Raw genomic sequence first — 15,044 nt, forward strand, 5'->3', positions numbered from 1 at the left:
TATGAAAACATGGATACTTCGTTACATTGAAGTTCGTTACATCAAGGTTTAACTGTAGTATGTGGTGCTCTACGAACAGAATAAGGTAGTTGCCACGTTCGCTTTTTCGTCTTCAATGCAAGGTAATTATCAAAAATAATATCCTCTTTACAGTCAAGTGCTGTGCTTTGCTTGGTTATGAGAAACTGCTGGTTTTGCTGATATCCTTGCGTTGTGAGTCCTTCCGCTTCCTTTATTCTTTATGTGACCATGGTAGCCTCGTAGCACACTGTGCAGTAGTTGTTCATTTGCATAGGGAATGACTGCTGCTAATACGTGGTTTAGTGCAGGTGTGTGGCAATAAAGCTTGGCAGGTTTCTGAGGCCTTTCAGTTGATCAAAAGTTTGCCTTCATCAGCGTTTTGGAAGCTGGTCCTCTACTAGATGAACCGTGGTATATATTGCCAGGATGGTTAGCAGATAACTTGGCAAAGGCTAGCTGGTCAGCAACTTGGAATGGCAGGGGTACATGCCCAAGATGCCCTATGCCTTGGCAGATTTTTTGCCCAGATACTTTGGACCCGACTCGGTTGTGATCACTGTTCAGGTTGGCTTGACCACCTCTGCCGCTTTTGCTTTTCGGTGCAGCGCCAACCAGGCTGTCGCCGCCGGTGCAGGTGGCACCCCGGGGCGGCTATCGGACGGAGACGGTGGTGGCCTACTGCCTGGTGCCCCTGGTGGTGCTGGCGGGGCTCGGGGTGCTGGTGGCCCTGTGCCTGCAGCGGCGACGCAAGATGCGGCAGGGCCGCTTTGCCGAGGTGCCCACGGCCGAGCCCACCCCCCTGCCCTCGCCCGCCCTGGCACCCAAGGCCATCCAGCTGCTGGAGGTCAAGGCCCAGGGGCGCTTCGGGGCTGTCTGGAAGGCCCGCTGGGGCCTGCAGCTGGTCGCGGTCAAGATCTTCCCGCCCCAGGTGAGAGCCCTCTCGCTGGGCAGCCTCTGTCTTGTTAATGCGGAAGCCTTAGATGGCTCGTCAACACAAAAAGTGGCTGCGTTACAAACCTCGCAATTGGTCAAAACTGTGTGACGTCGTCAAAAGCAGGAGGAGGTAGAAGAGGAAAGGCAGGGAGATTAACCTGAATAATAATCGGTTTGCTACCCTACACGGGGGAAGGGGGTGAGGGGATAAAAAAATGAAAGAGAAAGGGGAGTAACAGAAAATTGAAGACACTCTAAAAAGTCAGCGCTCGGCGAACTCGCAACCTATCATGCAAGCCAGAAGTCCGCAAGAAGCTTAGCAGTGCCTTGGAGGCTTTCACTGCCGACGATCGCCGCGACCAGTGGCCGAGAATCTTCATTTCAGTCAGTGGGCATGGAGCTAGGCGGTCCAGCACATGGCTGACAGCTGTAGGCAGGACAGTCACAAAGAATGTGGGTTATAGTTTCATCATATCCGCAGATTTCACATGCAGGGCTATCAGCCATACCGATTAAGAAAGAGTAATGGTTGGTGAAAGCTACACCAAGCCAGAGGTGACACAGCAAAGGCAGGAAGTTACAAAATGTTAACCAGTAATAATAGTCAGTACTGGTACTTACAACCGCACCAGCTACAAGGGAGTAGAGTAGAATTAGTATAGAATTTGGAATATAATTGCAATGCTTTCGCATTACTCGCACTAAGTTCCTTGAGTGCCCCTGGTTATTTTTGATGCTTTCAATTTGAATGCAGTCAAGCACCCTGTCGAGCGCTTATCGGGGAAAATGTTTGTTTTAAGAACTGTAAGGACAAAAGTGTGGCTTTTAATGAAACAAGCTTGCAAAATTCTTTCACGATGCAGGTAGCTTGCTTCAGAATGCAGTGAGGATAACATCCAACATCCTGCACCTTTTTTCCCGTTTCTGAGGTTATAATGGAGTGGAGTATGATTACACATCAATGTTATCTAATAAGGTTGCACTACACAATTCATAATTGTGTAGCCTTGTTTATCATACTGAGGTGCATAACCACCTTCTTATTTAAGATGATTCCTCTCTCTCCCACCTTCTCTCCTCCTCAGTGTCTCATCATAGCCCCATTTATGTTTGCGTAATTCATAAACTATGCTATTCCTCTCTTAATCTTTGTGGCTTTCTTGTGCTCCTTCAAGCTTGCATTATTGGCATTAAAATTGCAACACTTCAGAGTTCTTTCTGCCTAGTGCAGTTGATGGGTATGACCATTTTACCGAGTCTATTTTGGCTAGACTGGGGTTTAGTGTAATTGATTGTGGCTCAGCAGACCTTAATCACTAATTACAGGTGTTACTGTGGGTCGTGAACGTTCTCATTATGGAAATTTTGTTTTCTCTTCTTTTTTAACAGCTGTTTGCGCAAGTGTAGGCCATCATGTTTTCATTTTTTTTTTCTTCTTTTTCTTCAATACTTTATAGGACACCTGAATGTGGCTGTTGTGTAAAGAATTTTGTGTTCAGGTGATGGTTGTGCTGCTGCAGCTGATGGTGAATTGCTATTGGTCCATCATTTTGTGTTGCTGCTCGCTTAGTAAAGAGCTTAGCATAGGGGAACCAAGCTTAGGAGCCTTCTATTCTCACTGCATACGGCTGCCTTGCGGCCTCCTGAGAGCTAGGATGCCTACAGCATCCGGATTATGTTAGCCGCTCACAGAATCATTTGGGCTGAGAAGTGAAATGCTAAATTGTAAGTCTGTCAAATTTAATTTCATTTACAGTGATAAGTTACTTAAGAATGTATTGCGTGAAATTAAATTGTTTGTATCCTCTTATTTAGATGAGCAGCACCTACCTGTTTGAACATCCCTTGCTCTCTGATCTCATATTTCATGGTGACCAAACGGCGTAGCAGCTCTCCATATCCAGAAGTATTTTTTTAAAATCTGCGGCGTTATATCTCTAGAATTAAGTAGTGTGGGCATCGTGAGAAAAAAGCTTTGTGCACCATTTATTTGCCACAAAAGCAACTCACAGTAAAGAGGCAGCGACGAATCGGTAGTGAGGCGAAAGGCCTCCGCTTTGCCAATTGCCGCCATGTTGTCCACCCTCTGCAACGGTAAGGGGCTGCGCTGTTTCGCCGGTTTTGGGTTAGCGTCGCCAACTCACCCAAAGACCCGAGGGGCGTTGGTGTTCTGCACGTGTACACTGTAGAACACCCTGCTATTCCCGTAGCCGATGGGATCACCCTCTTCTAAAACTCTCTTAATGTTGTGGGCGCCTGGGGGTGGTGTGCTCAGGACAAGAACTCGTGGACGGTGGAGAAGGACATCTACAAGTTGCCACAGATGAATCATGAGAATGTGCTGGCCTTCCTTGGGGCCAGCAAGCACGGCGATCTGCAGCACACGGAGTACTGGCTCGTCACCGAGTACCACGAGAGAGGATCCCTCTCCGACCACCTCAAGGTGACCCCTTCCACCTCTCCGGCCTTGTATTGTGCATGCTTGCTCTTGGGTTCTGAGGATGCCATTTCGCTTCCATCTCTCCTGCATTTTTTTTTGTGCTACGTACTGTATTTACTCGCATAATGGGCGCACCCCCAGTTCGGCCGCGAAAAATCGATTTTTTTCTTTCCACGCATTATAGGCGTACCCCGAACTTGGCACTGTGATCAGTACTATATTTACACGATTGCAAGCTGACACCCTTATTAGCTTATTTTAAAATAAAGTTTTTACTAAACACTTTTAGTTGGCCGTATGGAACGGGCTTACGCACGCAGGAACGTTGCAGGTAGCGTGTGCGCATGCGCAGAACGTTCCGTACCGCTAGGGTGCTTGCGTACGTATGCACGTATCGTGTCATTGCTTGCGTGCGCTACGGGCACGTTGCACGTTACGGGTTGCGTTGACAAGATGGCGGCGCCCTGCTCGCCCGTTTCGGAATAAATTCATGTCATCGCTGGATTCTACGACGCGATAGCTCACTCAAATGGTAGCGGTTCGCTTTTATTTTGCACACTCTTGCCCACGCATAGAGGTATAAGTGATAACTAGCCCTGGTTTTTCAGATCATTTGTAGATTTTCAAGCTCTTAGGCCTAACTAAATGCCCTGTGTTTACCTCGCAAGAACGACACCTGGTGAAGCAGTTGTCTAGCTTTTAGTCACTTCTTATGTTTTCTGCTATTTGCATAGTTTTTCTTCTTCGAACGAAAAAAGGCTCGCAATGCACCCACCCTAGTTATCAGTAATTACGGATGAAAATTTCTTCAACACAGCGTTGATGTACTTTGGCGTCTTGTCACTAGATGGTGCTACCGTTTACGCGTGGGCCTAAGGGACGCTACAGCACGGCCAACTAAAAGTGTCGTGCTTACGCTATTTACCTCGTGCGCAATGCAGTAAGCGGTGCGTGTGCAAGCTTACTGCGTACGCCCAACTAAAAGTGTCTACTGAACTGACTACTAGCGGACCCAAGATTGCACAATAGCATCGCGTGGAACAGCCGCGCATGCCAAATTCCGCACACAGTTTTCAGGGAGGCTCACTTTACACGTCTGTTTGGAAAGCTTCTTGTTTGGAGAGCACTTTCACTACAGCGTCCCTCATAGCCTGAGTTGCTTTGGGACGTTAAACCCCCGTAACCAACCAGTCTTTTCGGAAACATAACGAAATTTCCAGAGCCCTTCACTATGGCGTCCCTCATAGCCTGAGTCGCTTTGGGACGTTAAACCCCCATAAACCAAACCAATCTTTTCGGAAACAAGCTGTCATGTGCAGTGGATGCGTTATTTTAAAAAATAATCATAAACTTTCAGTTTGCACTGTCTGATGGTTACTGCTCCTGGTGAGCTCATAGCCATGGACAAGACGATGCCATATCAATTTTTGAAACTAAGAAAAAGTCCTCCAAAGCCCTATAGCGCATGGATGACAAAAAAAAAAAAATGATTTTTTAAAACTTGATTTTGTGTTTTGTTGTGTTTTGAATTTTTCCAAGCCCCTTCTTTTATGTCTGTTTTTTTTTTAATTATAGCTCAGAATGAATGGGAAGTTAGTAAAAATTGCAATTAAAAATTGCAGCGTTTTGCACCACAGTGTTGTCCGCTTTTGAATTCTTGCTGGTATGTAGGCCCAAACCCTCATTTCCCAAATGCCACTTCGGCAGTGTCACATTCTTGCTGAAAATCTAAAAAAATCATTCCCATCGAAGTCAAGTGCCTTGACTGGCCCTTTAAATCACATGGTATGATCGAAGCCCTCCCATTGGCTGTGACCATTCTAATGCACAGTCGGACACGCGTGTTTGCTCTTCATCTGCTACAACCGGGACAAGAACCAATGCTTTTCCCAGATTATTTCCGGTTTCTCTGCTATTGATATCAGGGAGGAGTGAGATTTTCATGCCTGGAAGTTCACGAGGAGGTATCAGTACAAAAGAAGACTCCCCAAAGGCAAGTGGAGAGCTATTGCGACAGGACGGTTGTGTGCTGCTAGGCCTAACATTGGCAACGGCAACGCACTTGATTCATACTCTTCGAGTAATAAGGGAGTAAATACTCATTGCATCCACCCTAGCGCAGCCATACAGCTACAAAAGAAAGCTATACAGCTTTCTCAGAAACTTCGCAGTTAAAGAAAAATTCGTCCTGGTCCGGGGTACGAACCCGGGGACACCGCTTCACCGGAGCAGTCGCTCTACCAATTGAGCTAACCGGGACGGCAAGCTTATGGTACGGCGAGAGCGAATTAATCAGTAACTCGAAGTGGGGACTGTGTTGGTCAAAGTTCTCTTCGAGGTTCATCTTGTGTGGTTTCGTGCAATTCTTGGTGCTCCAGAACCGGTGCATCAAAGCTTTCACTGCCATTGCCAGAAAAGTGCGTGGAGCCACTATGAAAGCTGTCACCGAAAACTTCAAACAAGTCAGAGAGCTGATGGCAGACCAGGCAGGGTCCACAAACGTAGCCGTCATGTTTGGCTGAACATGGCAGAAGAGAGGCCACAAAAGCCTGTGGGCGCAGCCATCTCTCTTGCGACCGTTCTTTCCAAATATTGCCTTAGCTGCAGCTGACACAAGGCACTGGAGAATGATAAAACATCTGTCAGGCCTTTCATATACCTGTGTGAGAGGAAAACACATCCTGCATAGCACATGCGATGGAGACCCAGGCTGCCATAAGAATCTGAAAGAGGTCTGACTTGTGTGTCACACCTCTTCAGTTTCGAACATTCGGTTTGGATGGGGGCAGTATACAGCCTATACTGCCATGCGAGAGTTGGATGTGTATGGAAGTGTTCCTGTGCAAAAGGAAGATTGCATGAACAATGTTGCAAAAAAGGCTTGGAACTGCACTCCAGAAGGTCAAAATACCAGGAGAGAGAAGTGGAAGTGGCAGGGGAATATGTCTACTTAGGGCAGCTAGTGACGACTGATCAGGATCATGAGAGGAAAATAACTAGAAGAAGAAGAATGAGGTACAGCGCATATGGCAGGTTCTCTCAGATCATGAATAGCAATTTAATATTCCTCCAGAGAAAAGTATACAGCAGCTGTATCTTACTGGTACTCACCTATGGGGCTGAAACTTGGAGGCTAACAAAGAGGGTTCAGCTTAAGTTAAGGACAACACAGCGAGCTATGTAAAGAAAAATGATAGGTGCAACGTTTAGAGATCGGAAGCGGGTAGAGTGGGTGAGGGAACGAACGCGGGTTAATGACATCCTAGTCGAAATCGAGAGGAAGAAGTGGGCTTGGGCAGGGCATGTAATGCGAAGACAAGATAACCGATGGTCCCTAAGGGTGACGAGTGGGCTCCAAGAGAAGGCAAGCATAGCAGGGGGCGGCAGAAAGTTAGGTGGGCGGATGAGATTAAGGGTTACGGTGGCCGCAGCTGGCAATGGACAAGATTAATTGGAGAGACATGGGAGAGGCCTTTGCCCTGCAGTGGGCGTAGTCAGGCTGATGATGGTGAAAACTTTTGTGGGCACCTGACCGTATTTACTCGCGTAATGCTCGCACCCCCCATATTGGCTATCGAAAATTGGGAAAAAAATTTTTCCCCGTATAATCATCGCACCCCCAAAATTACTGCTGCGATTCGTCTGCTCGTCGTAGCGAGTGCCGCCATCTATTGACCGTGGCCACAACTAATTGCCATGGTTGGGCGCGCGCGCTACTAGGCGGCGGTACTGTGCTATCATCCTCGTACCGCGGAGGAGGAAAGTGACACCTCCGCGCACCACCGCTACGCCTCTTTGCGAAGGCGTCTCGTAGGCTTCGTTCGCTTTGTTTGTGTGTGGCACCATGCTCTTTTGTGCAGCTTCGCCATGGGGCGCTACGCAAGCTACACAGCTGCATTTAAGTTAAAAGCTATTGAGTACGCTCTAGGACATGGCAACTGTGCCGCCAGCAGACACTTCGGCGTAAATGAGTTTTGCGTCCGGTATTAGAGACGACGGCACGACCAACTCAAGACGACCGGCAAGACGCGCTGGGTCTTCCGTAGACCGAAGAGTGGGAAATCTCCTGCCGTCGAAACATCTCTGTTGGATTATATCAAGGCTCGACGAGCGGATGGGTGCGCCAAGTCAATTGAATTGATACGAACCAGGCGCGCGTAATCGCAAGAAAGGAGGGCATCCCGGTGCAAGACTTCCGTGCTAGTAACGGGTGGGCCACACGATTTATGCGGCACAATGGACTCTCGCTCAGGAGGCGAACGACGCTTTGCCAGCGCCTGCCCGCAGCCTATGAGGAAAAAAATCGTCGACTTTCATCTATTCATCATCAGGATCCGGCATGAAAAAAACTTCTTGCTCTCCCAGATAGGGAACGCGGACCAAACTCCACTGAATTTCGGCATGCCCAGCAGCAGGGCAGTAGAACAGACAGGTGCACGGACTGTGCACATCAGGACTACAGGTGCCGAAAAACAGAGGTACACGGTCATGCTAGGCGTGACGGCGGACGGGCGGAAGCTCCCACCGTACGTCATTTTCAAGCTGAAGGCCCCCCCCCCCCCCCCCCCAAGGGAAAGCTCCCCCCTGGTGTACACGTGCGCGTCCAAGAAAAAGGGTGGATGACCGCGGACCTTATGATAGACTGGGTTAAGACTGTGTGGGGGCGGCCACCGGGAGTGCTTCTTCTTCCGTCGCTCCTCGTGGTTGATAGCTTTCGGGGCCATCAAGAGTCGGTTCGGGCGAAGTTGAGGGAACTGTGCACGGACCTGCCTGTTATTCTGGGCGGCCTCACATCAGTGCTACAGCGTCTTGACGTATCTTTGAACAAGCCATTTAAAGATAACGTCCGGAGGCTGTATGCAGAATGGATGGCCGAAGGTCAACATGTTTTGACGACGAGCGGCAAGATCAGAAGACCGTTCGTGGAGCTGCTGTGCAGCTGGGTATCAGAGGCGTGGAACATGATTTCCGCAGACATGGTGGTCAGAAGCTTTCTTAAAAAAAAAAATGGGTATTTCGAACGCCTTAGATGCGAGAGAAGACCACCTGGTGTGGGACGACGACGAATCATCGGAAGCTGAAGAAACCGATGCTGCAGCGACCACCGATTCCACTGTCAACACGGACTCTGATCACGACTCTGATCAAGAGTAGAGCTGCGTGCGGGACTTTATATGACGCAACGCAAGTAGTGACGGTGAGGTTGCGTGCAGCAAATAAGGTGCTTTAGCAGCTTGAGCTTACGCTGACCCTGTACTTTCATAACGAAGGCAAGTTCCGCTTGAAAGTAATGTTTTTGTTATATTACAATAGCTGACCTGACAATTCCGATCTCACGCCCATTCAACTTTGTATTTAACACTCCGAAATATTCGCTTGAAAATTATCCCCGCATAATTATCGCACCCCCAAACTTTGCGTTATTTTCAGGGAGAAAAAGTGCGAGGATTACGCGAGTAATTTAAGGGAAGTATTAAGGGATTTAAGTATTAAGTAATTTAAGGGAAGTAAGGGAAGTATTTTGGGGCCTCTGCTGTTTTCTTTTTACATCAATGATCTGGTAAACATTGACAACACAGCAAAATTCATCATATACGCTGATGATACCAGCATACTTTTAATAGGGTCTGATGCCGAGCTTCTTATCTCACGCGCAAATGTACTTCTAAATAAACTACATTCCTGGAGTACCGTTAATTCGCTTGCCATAAACAACAGTAAGACAAAAGCTGTTTTTTTCAGGCCGAAAAACCGAAACATAGACACGCAGGCCATACTCCATCTCGGCACTGCAGATATTCAGATAGCGTCGCAAGTTAAATGTCTTGGTGTTCTGTTCGAAAAAAACATGTCCTGGAATGCTCACATAGATGCAGTTGCAACTAAAATTTGTCGCATTACAGGGATCCTGTGCAAATTGCGATATTTTGCTCCTGTTTGCATTAAACGCCTTATTTTCAGTGCCCTTTTTACTTCACATATTAACTACTGTCACCTAGTGTGGGGTACAACTACTTTGTCAAATATTACTAAACTTCACCTCCTACAAAAAAAGGCAATTCGTATACCGTATTTACTCGCATAATAGGCGCACTTTTTTTCCAGAAAATCCGGCTCAAAGTTCGGGGTGCGCCTATTACGCGGGGTAAAATTTCCGGAAATTTTTCGACTCGCAAAATTGAACACACTGCGTAAACGCACTCGTGTACGGGCCGCTCCCCGTTTTTGCGAAGAAAATGTTAAAAAAAAAAGGTCCGTGTATCGGCCGCACCGAAACTTTCGGAATGCACACGCCGAGGCCTCCGTGATCGGCTCCAGCTGCGCGCAACGGGCGCTTGATCGCGGAGGCCACACGCGCACAGGAGCTTCCAGACGCCGCCCACGGAGGGCGCCCAAGGCCAAGCTCATCATCATCATCATCGTTTTCCTCCGCCGCGAGCTTTCGCTATCTATATCGCCATCAGCATCTCCAGCTCGTTTTTTTTTTTTTTGTTGTTGTTGTTGTTGCTGTCAAGTGCCGGGATTTGCGGTACGCGCGATAGTTATCGTGGTTTATGGCTTTGCCGCGGAGCTTTGATGTTTTAGCTCGACGGGCAAGCACCTTAACAGCTACACGGCTGGGAGTTTGCTCTCCAACGCGCCAAGGGTGCGGCAGGTCGGAAAATACGACGTGGCCGAGAAATGCGGCAGTTGCGACTGCGGCGTCCCTAAATTTTCGTACACGACTCCAAGCGCCGAGGTTTTCGCGGGCCTAAGTCGGGAACGTTTCCGGCTGGAGATGAAGCTTTCCAAACAGACGTTTAAAGTGAGCATCCCTGAAAACTGTGTGCGGCTGTTCTACGCGATGTCGTTGTACGTGCTGTGGGTCCGTGGGTCCGCAGCAGCTGCTGCTAAATAAAGATTGGGAAGCGGGGGGTGGTGAGGCGTCGGCTTGCAATCATGTAAATACAGTATTGATCACAGTGCCAAGTTCGGGGTGCGCCTATTATGCGCGGAAATAAAAAAATCTGATTTTTCGCGCCCTAACTAGGGGTGCGCCTATTATGCGAGTGCGCCTATTACGCGAGTAAATACAGTTGCAAACGCTGCATACGATAGTCATACTGCACCTCTCTTCAGGGAACTAAACATTATCACACTTCCTGACATTTATGAAACAATGCTCCTTAAGCGTTATTCTAACGGAATTAAACAGAATAAAAACATTCTAGGCGGCATAGCAAACCTGACACCTAAACGAAAAACACGAAATACCCGCAGTACTGAACTGTGGGAAATACCTCGAGCACGCACTAACTATGGATACCAGATGCTACATAATATGCTCCCGTCGCTTCTAAACAAACAAGTTGTTTCATAGCCACAATACTGTTTTTTTTTTTGTAAATATATCATAGCCACAATAATTGCACTTTCTAACCTTTTTCTGTATTGCACCGTACATTGTATACTTCATTAAACACTCTACTAATCTTGTAATTGTTTTGCTTATGTCTTGATTTTGTGCCACATCCTCCCATGTCTGATGCGTTGTGTTTTTATTCTAGTTTTGTTGCCAATGCCGTGATTTTTAGGGGCCGTGAACCCCGTCAAGCCCAGTTAGAGGCTTTTTGTTCACGGTCCTCAGCATCTGTAATGTTGATGTTGGAATAAAAAATGATGATGAAATACGGTACATGATATGGTGGACGCAGTTCAGGCTGCAGGGCATCTTACTGACTGGGAGGGCAGTGGATGTGCGTATGTTTCATGTGTCGCAAAACCTTTGGGGTTTCCCTGTTCTCATTGTGTGCACAGGCCCACCTGGTGACATGGGGCGAGGTGCTGAAGATCAGCGAGGGCATTGCCCTGGGGCTGGCCCACCTGCACAGGGAGCTGCCGGCCAACAAGCTGGAGGGCTACAAGCCCCCGCTGGCGCACCGCGACTTCAAGAGCAAGAACGTGCTGCTCAAGGCAGACATGACAGCCTGCATTGCCGACTTTGGCCTCGCTCTGGCCTTTCCTTGCGGGGTGTCACCGGGACAAGCCCACGGACAGGTGGGGATTGAAAAAACTCTGTCCGTTCTTTGCTTTGAGCCAGCTGTGTTGCGGCAGAGTTTTGTTGGCCCAGACGGAAATGATTGCGTCTTTGGGCAGTCGTTGTGCGTGTTTGCTTGCGGTGAATCTCTGTGAGTCGGCTTAGTCGTTACGTACCTTTATGTACCATTCGTTATGTACCATTTTTAACGTGACACAGTAGTGAAGTGGGGAAGCTACTTTAGCTGGCTCTTGACCCGCTGGTGGTGCATTGCGGGGAAGACAACCTAACTGGAGCCCGGGTTTTTTGAGGCCTCTGAAATTGCTGCCAGTATCTTCAAAAACAATGCTAAGACTTAAGAAAGCTCTCCCTGTTTCTTTAGTAAACTATACCTGAGTTGTCATTACTTCATTGACGAAACTGCGCTGCTCTTGCACACGTTTTTTGACGAAATGTTATATTACGAATTTCGGCTGTGTTGAATTATTTTATGATTTTTTACGGGTTCTCTGTAATGAAGTTTCACTGTATTTGCATGGCACATATAGTAAACTTGATGGGCAGTGGAAAAAGTTGGCGTCTATGCTCGGCTGTGCGCAGACGCAGAACAAGAAAGCAGACTGAACCTATCTTGAAGCTACCACTGAACCACTTAAACAATGGAGTCATTTAATGACCTTAATCATTTCAAGACCATCATCGTCTCAAAGTGGTGGTATGCTTGTAGGTAACATTGTGCTGATCTCTGAGAAGTGGCCGAGTTTCTTTGCGCAGCGCCAGTTAGCTCTTTGCTTCCAGCTGCAAAGTGTTCTTTTTACTTGCCTGTGACTGTTCTCGATAAACAGAGTGCTGGCTCTGCTTCTCAGGTGGGCACCCGCCGCTACATGGCGCCCGAAGTGCTTGAAGGTGCCATAAGCTTCAACCAGGACCAGTTCTTGCGCATCGACATGTACGCGTGTGGGCTGGTCATGTGGGAGCTCATCTCTCGTTGCTCCGCACAGGATGGTGGGTTTTTTCATTCTTCCCTTTTCCCTCCTTTTTTTTTTTCTTGTCTTGGTGACACTGTTCGAAGATGTGCTCCGGTTGCTGCTGGCTGTGCGGATATGATGAGTTTATTTTAATGAGTTTGTTTTCTCAGCCTTTTCGCCTGTGAGGTGCATGCTCTCATTCCAGTTTTTCACACTGAACAGCTTCATTATTTTGTTTGAGGCAACGACCCCTTAACGAGTTACCGGTCAGGTGACTCATTCCTGCTTTGGCAAAGCAGGCGGAGTGTTTACGGACACTTCAGACCTGCTCAGATTTGGCTTGTGCTGTGACGGCTACATTGAATGGAGGCTTTCCAAGCAGTACCAACACAGCACTCTGCAGCAGTTTTATTTATTTCTCTTTTGAGACCCTAGGAGTGTAAAAGAGGGCATTGCTTGAGAGGGGAATATGCAGTTGAAGCACAAAAATTGTTGAATGCATAAAGGGTGAACAGTAAAGATTGTACTGCGATACTAATTGAACAAAGCAAGGACCAAATAAGCACTGCGCTTTTAACAGTATTGAAACACCACTGATGGAATAGTGATTATAATATCGTCTCTTGGGCCTCTGTGAAAGGGTACTGTGTAATGCTGCGCAATTGGAAATTCATTAACCCTTTGAGGGTCGAATTATTTTGAAGAAAACTTTCCCAGGTGGTCAAATTACTTTATTGCGGATCTTGAATCTACAAAATGTATATAATCGAGAATAAATAGTAAAAAATAATTAGGAACAGTACTTTGGTGACAGCATCACTCACAACTGGAAAATGTTCAATAGAATAGAATAGCAACGGTGATAAGGAAGCTAAGAGCAGCACCAATAAAGATAGAAATCAACTTTCGCCGCCTCTGCAAAACAGTACCCAGAAAGAGAAAACACGTTTCGCACGACTCCGTTGTGATCCCGCGGCGGAATCGAAACCGCGTAGGCGCGTTGCCACAGAGGGCGAGAATACCTCGCGAGCAACGGTGATAAGCAAGCTAAGAGCAGCGCCAATAAAGATAGAAATCAACTTCGGCAGCCCCTGCAAGATAGTGCTGACAAAAAGAAAACTCAAATTTCGCACGACTCCGTTGCGATCACGCGGCGAAACCAAAACTACAAAAGGGGTGCTGCCGCAGTCTGTGCCGCCACGCTAATGCTAGACATAAGTTCTGCTTATCTCCGTAAGAAGGCAGCACAAAATTCAAACACTTCTTGTAAGTCCTAAGAGGTGGCAGCACCCCCCAGTGAGCACGCATTGTTCTTTTGGCGCAAAATTTCAAACGGAAGATCGAAACCGTACCCGTACGGCAAAGACCTTGCGGGACAGAAAACCGCCGCCGTACATATACGGCAAAAACCTTCAAAGGGTTAACAACCTCCTTTTCTCTTATGCCTTCTCTTAATTGTAACAACTCTCTGTTCTGATGTCAGTGGCCCTGGGGCTATGTTGAATGCGTGAACAGACGGGTAGCAAAGCGTGTGCTGGGGTCGTTTGCAGGCCCAGTGGAGGAGTACCTGCTCCCCTTTGAGGAGGAAGTGGGCCAGCACCCGTCCCTGGAGGACATGCAGGAAGCCGTGGTGCACAAGAAAGTGCGGCCACGCATCCGTGAACACTGGAAAAAGCACCCGGTGAGTGGCTTCACCTATGTGCCTGGCTAGCTGTGGCATGGTATGTCTGCTTGGTATGGTGGCATGGTATGGTGGCATGGCATGGTGGCATGGCATGGTGGCATGGTGTGTATGGTGTTTTACTGTGGCATGGTATGTCTGTGCTTTGTAATGCCATTTTTGGAAACTTATCAAATTTGTGTGCCAGCGAGGATCCCTGTGGCACAGTTTAGAAATGGTTTTTGGTTACCTAATTCAGATGTGACTCATTTTTGCAGGCTTTGTGCAATGCTATGGCACACCCCATGTAGTCTGTTCATAACGGCAACTGGAATTTTGGATGCACCGCACCATGTTGCTATGATTTTTGGACACAATTTCACTATAGAATCTTGATAGTGCGAATCCCATGGGGTTTGCAGAAATATTCGGATCATTCGATGTCGTACAAAATGACCGACATCGGCAACGTACAGTCCTGCGCAGTTGAAGGCTACTGCAATTGTTCCATGCTGAAATGGACCAGTAAATTTTTCCTAGCGTGACGGCTGCTTAATCTGCAATAAAAATGACGGCACGCGTTAATGTAATAGTTTGGCTAGCTAAACCTCTCACTTGCGATGTCGGCGATGTATGGGCAGCGCTCTACCGTACTTTGTTCACCCGCATCTTTGATGATGTACTGAGCATGCACTGCTGTTCACTGCTAGTGGTGCGGACCGCACGACAGGTGATAGCGTGTCGGCGGTACATGAAGCCTGTGCTTAGTTCTCAAGGGTGCGGTTCTCGAGGGCACGGGGGAGTGTTCAGAGCACCCGAAATTCTTCACCTTGTACACAGTGCATTTTCTGCACAGTGCATTTTGGTCGGTGATTTTCACAAAACCTTATCGTCCTGAAATTCATATTGGCCATGTTCATGTCATCGAAATCCAAGTGCATAAGGCTACGCTAAGAAGCAGTCAAAGGAAAGTGGCATTACTCTTTGAAATGACAATTTGCACTG

The 15,044-nt window shown here is 47.7% G+C and overlaps 1 protein-coding gene across 2 annotated transcripts in view; it reads left to right on the forward strand.

Annotated features, from left to right (window-relative positions):
- Positions 1–15,044, forward strand: part of put (activin A receptor type 2 punt) — a 46,537-nt gene that overhangs the window by 13,676 nt on the left and 17,817 nt on the right. For both annotated transcript variants that reach the window (XM_089548115.1, XM_089548114.1), the window contains exons 4-8: positions 627–949; positions 3,230–3,397; positions 11,192–11,431; positions 12,278–12,416; positions 13,930–14,060. In XM_089548115.1, the coding sequence (XP_089404241.1) occupies positions 627–949; positions 3,230–3,397; positions 11,192–11,431; positions 12,278–12,416; positions 13,930–14,060 (1,001 nt within the window). The remainder of the gene's footprint in view (positions 1–626; positions 950–3,229; positions 3,398–11,191; positions 11,432–12,277; positions 12,417–13,929; positions 14,061–15,044) is intronic.

Source organism: Amblyomma mixtum, chromosome 6, assembly GCF_055824585.1.
Source record: "Amblyomma mixtum isolate Tamu chromosome 6, ASM5582458v1, whole genome shotgun sequence".
NCBI lineage: Eukaryota > Metazoa > Arthropoda > Arachnida > Ixodida > Ixodidae > Amblyomma > Amblyomma mixtum.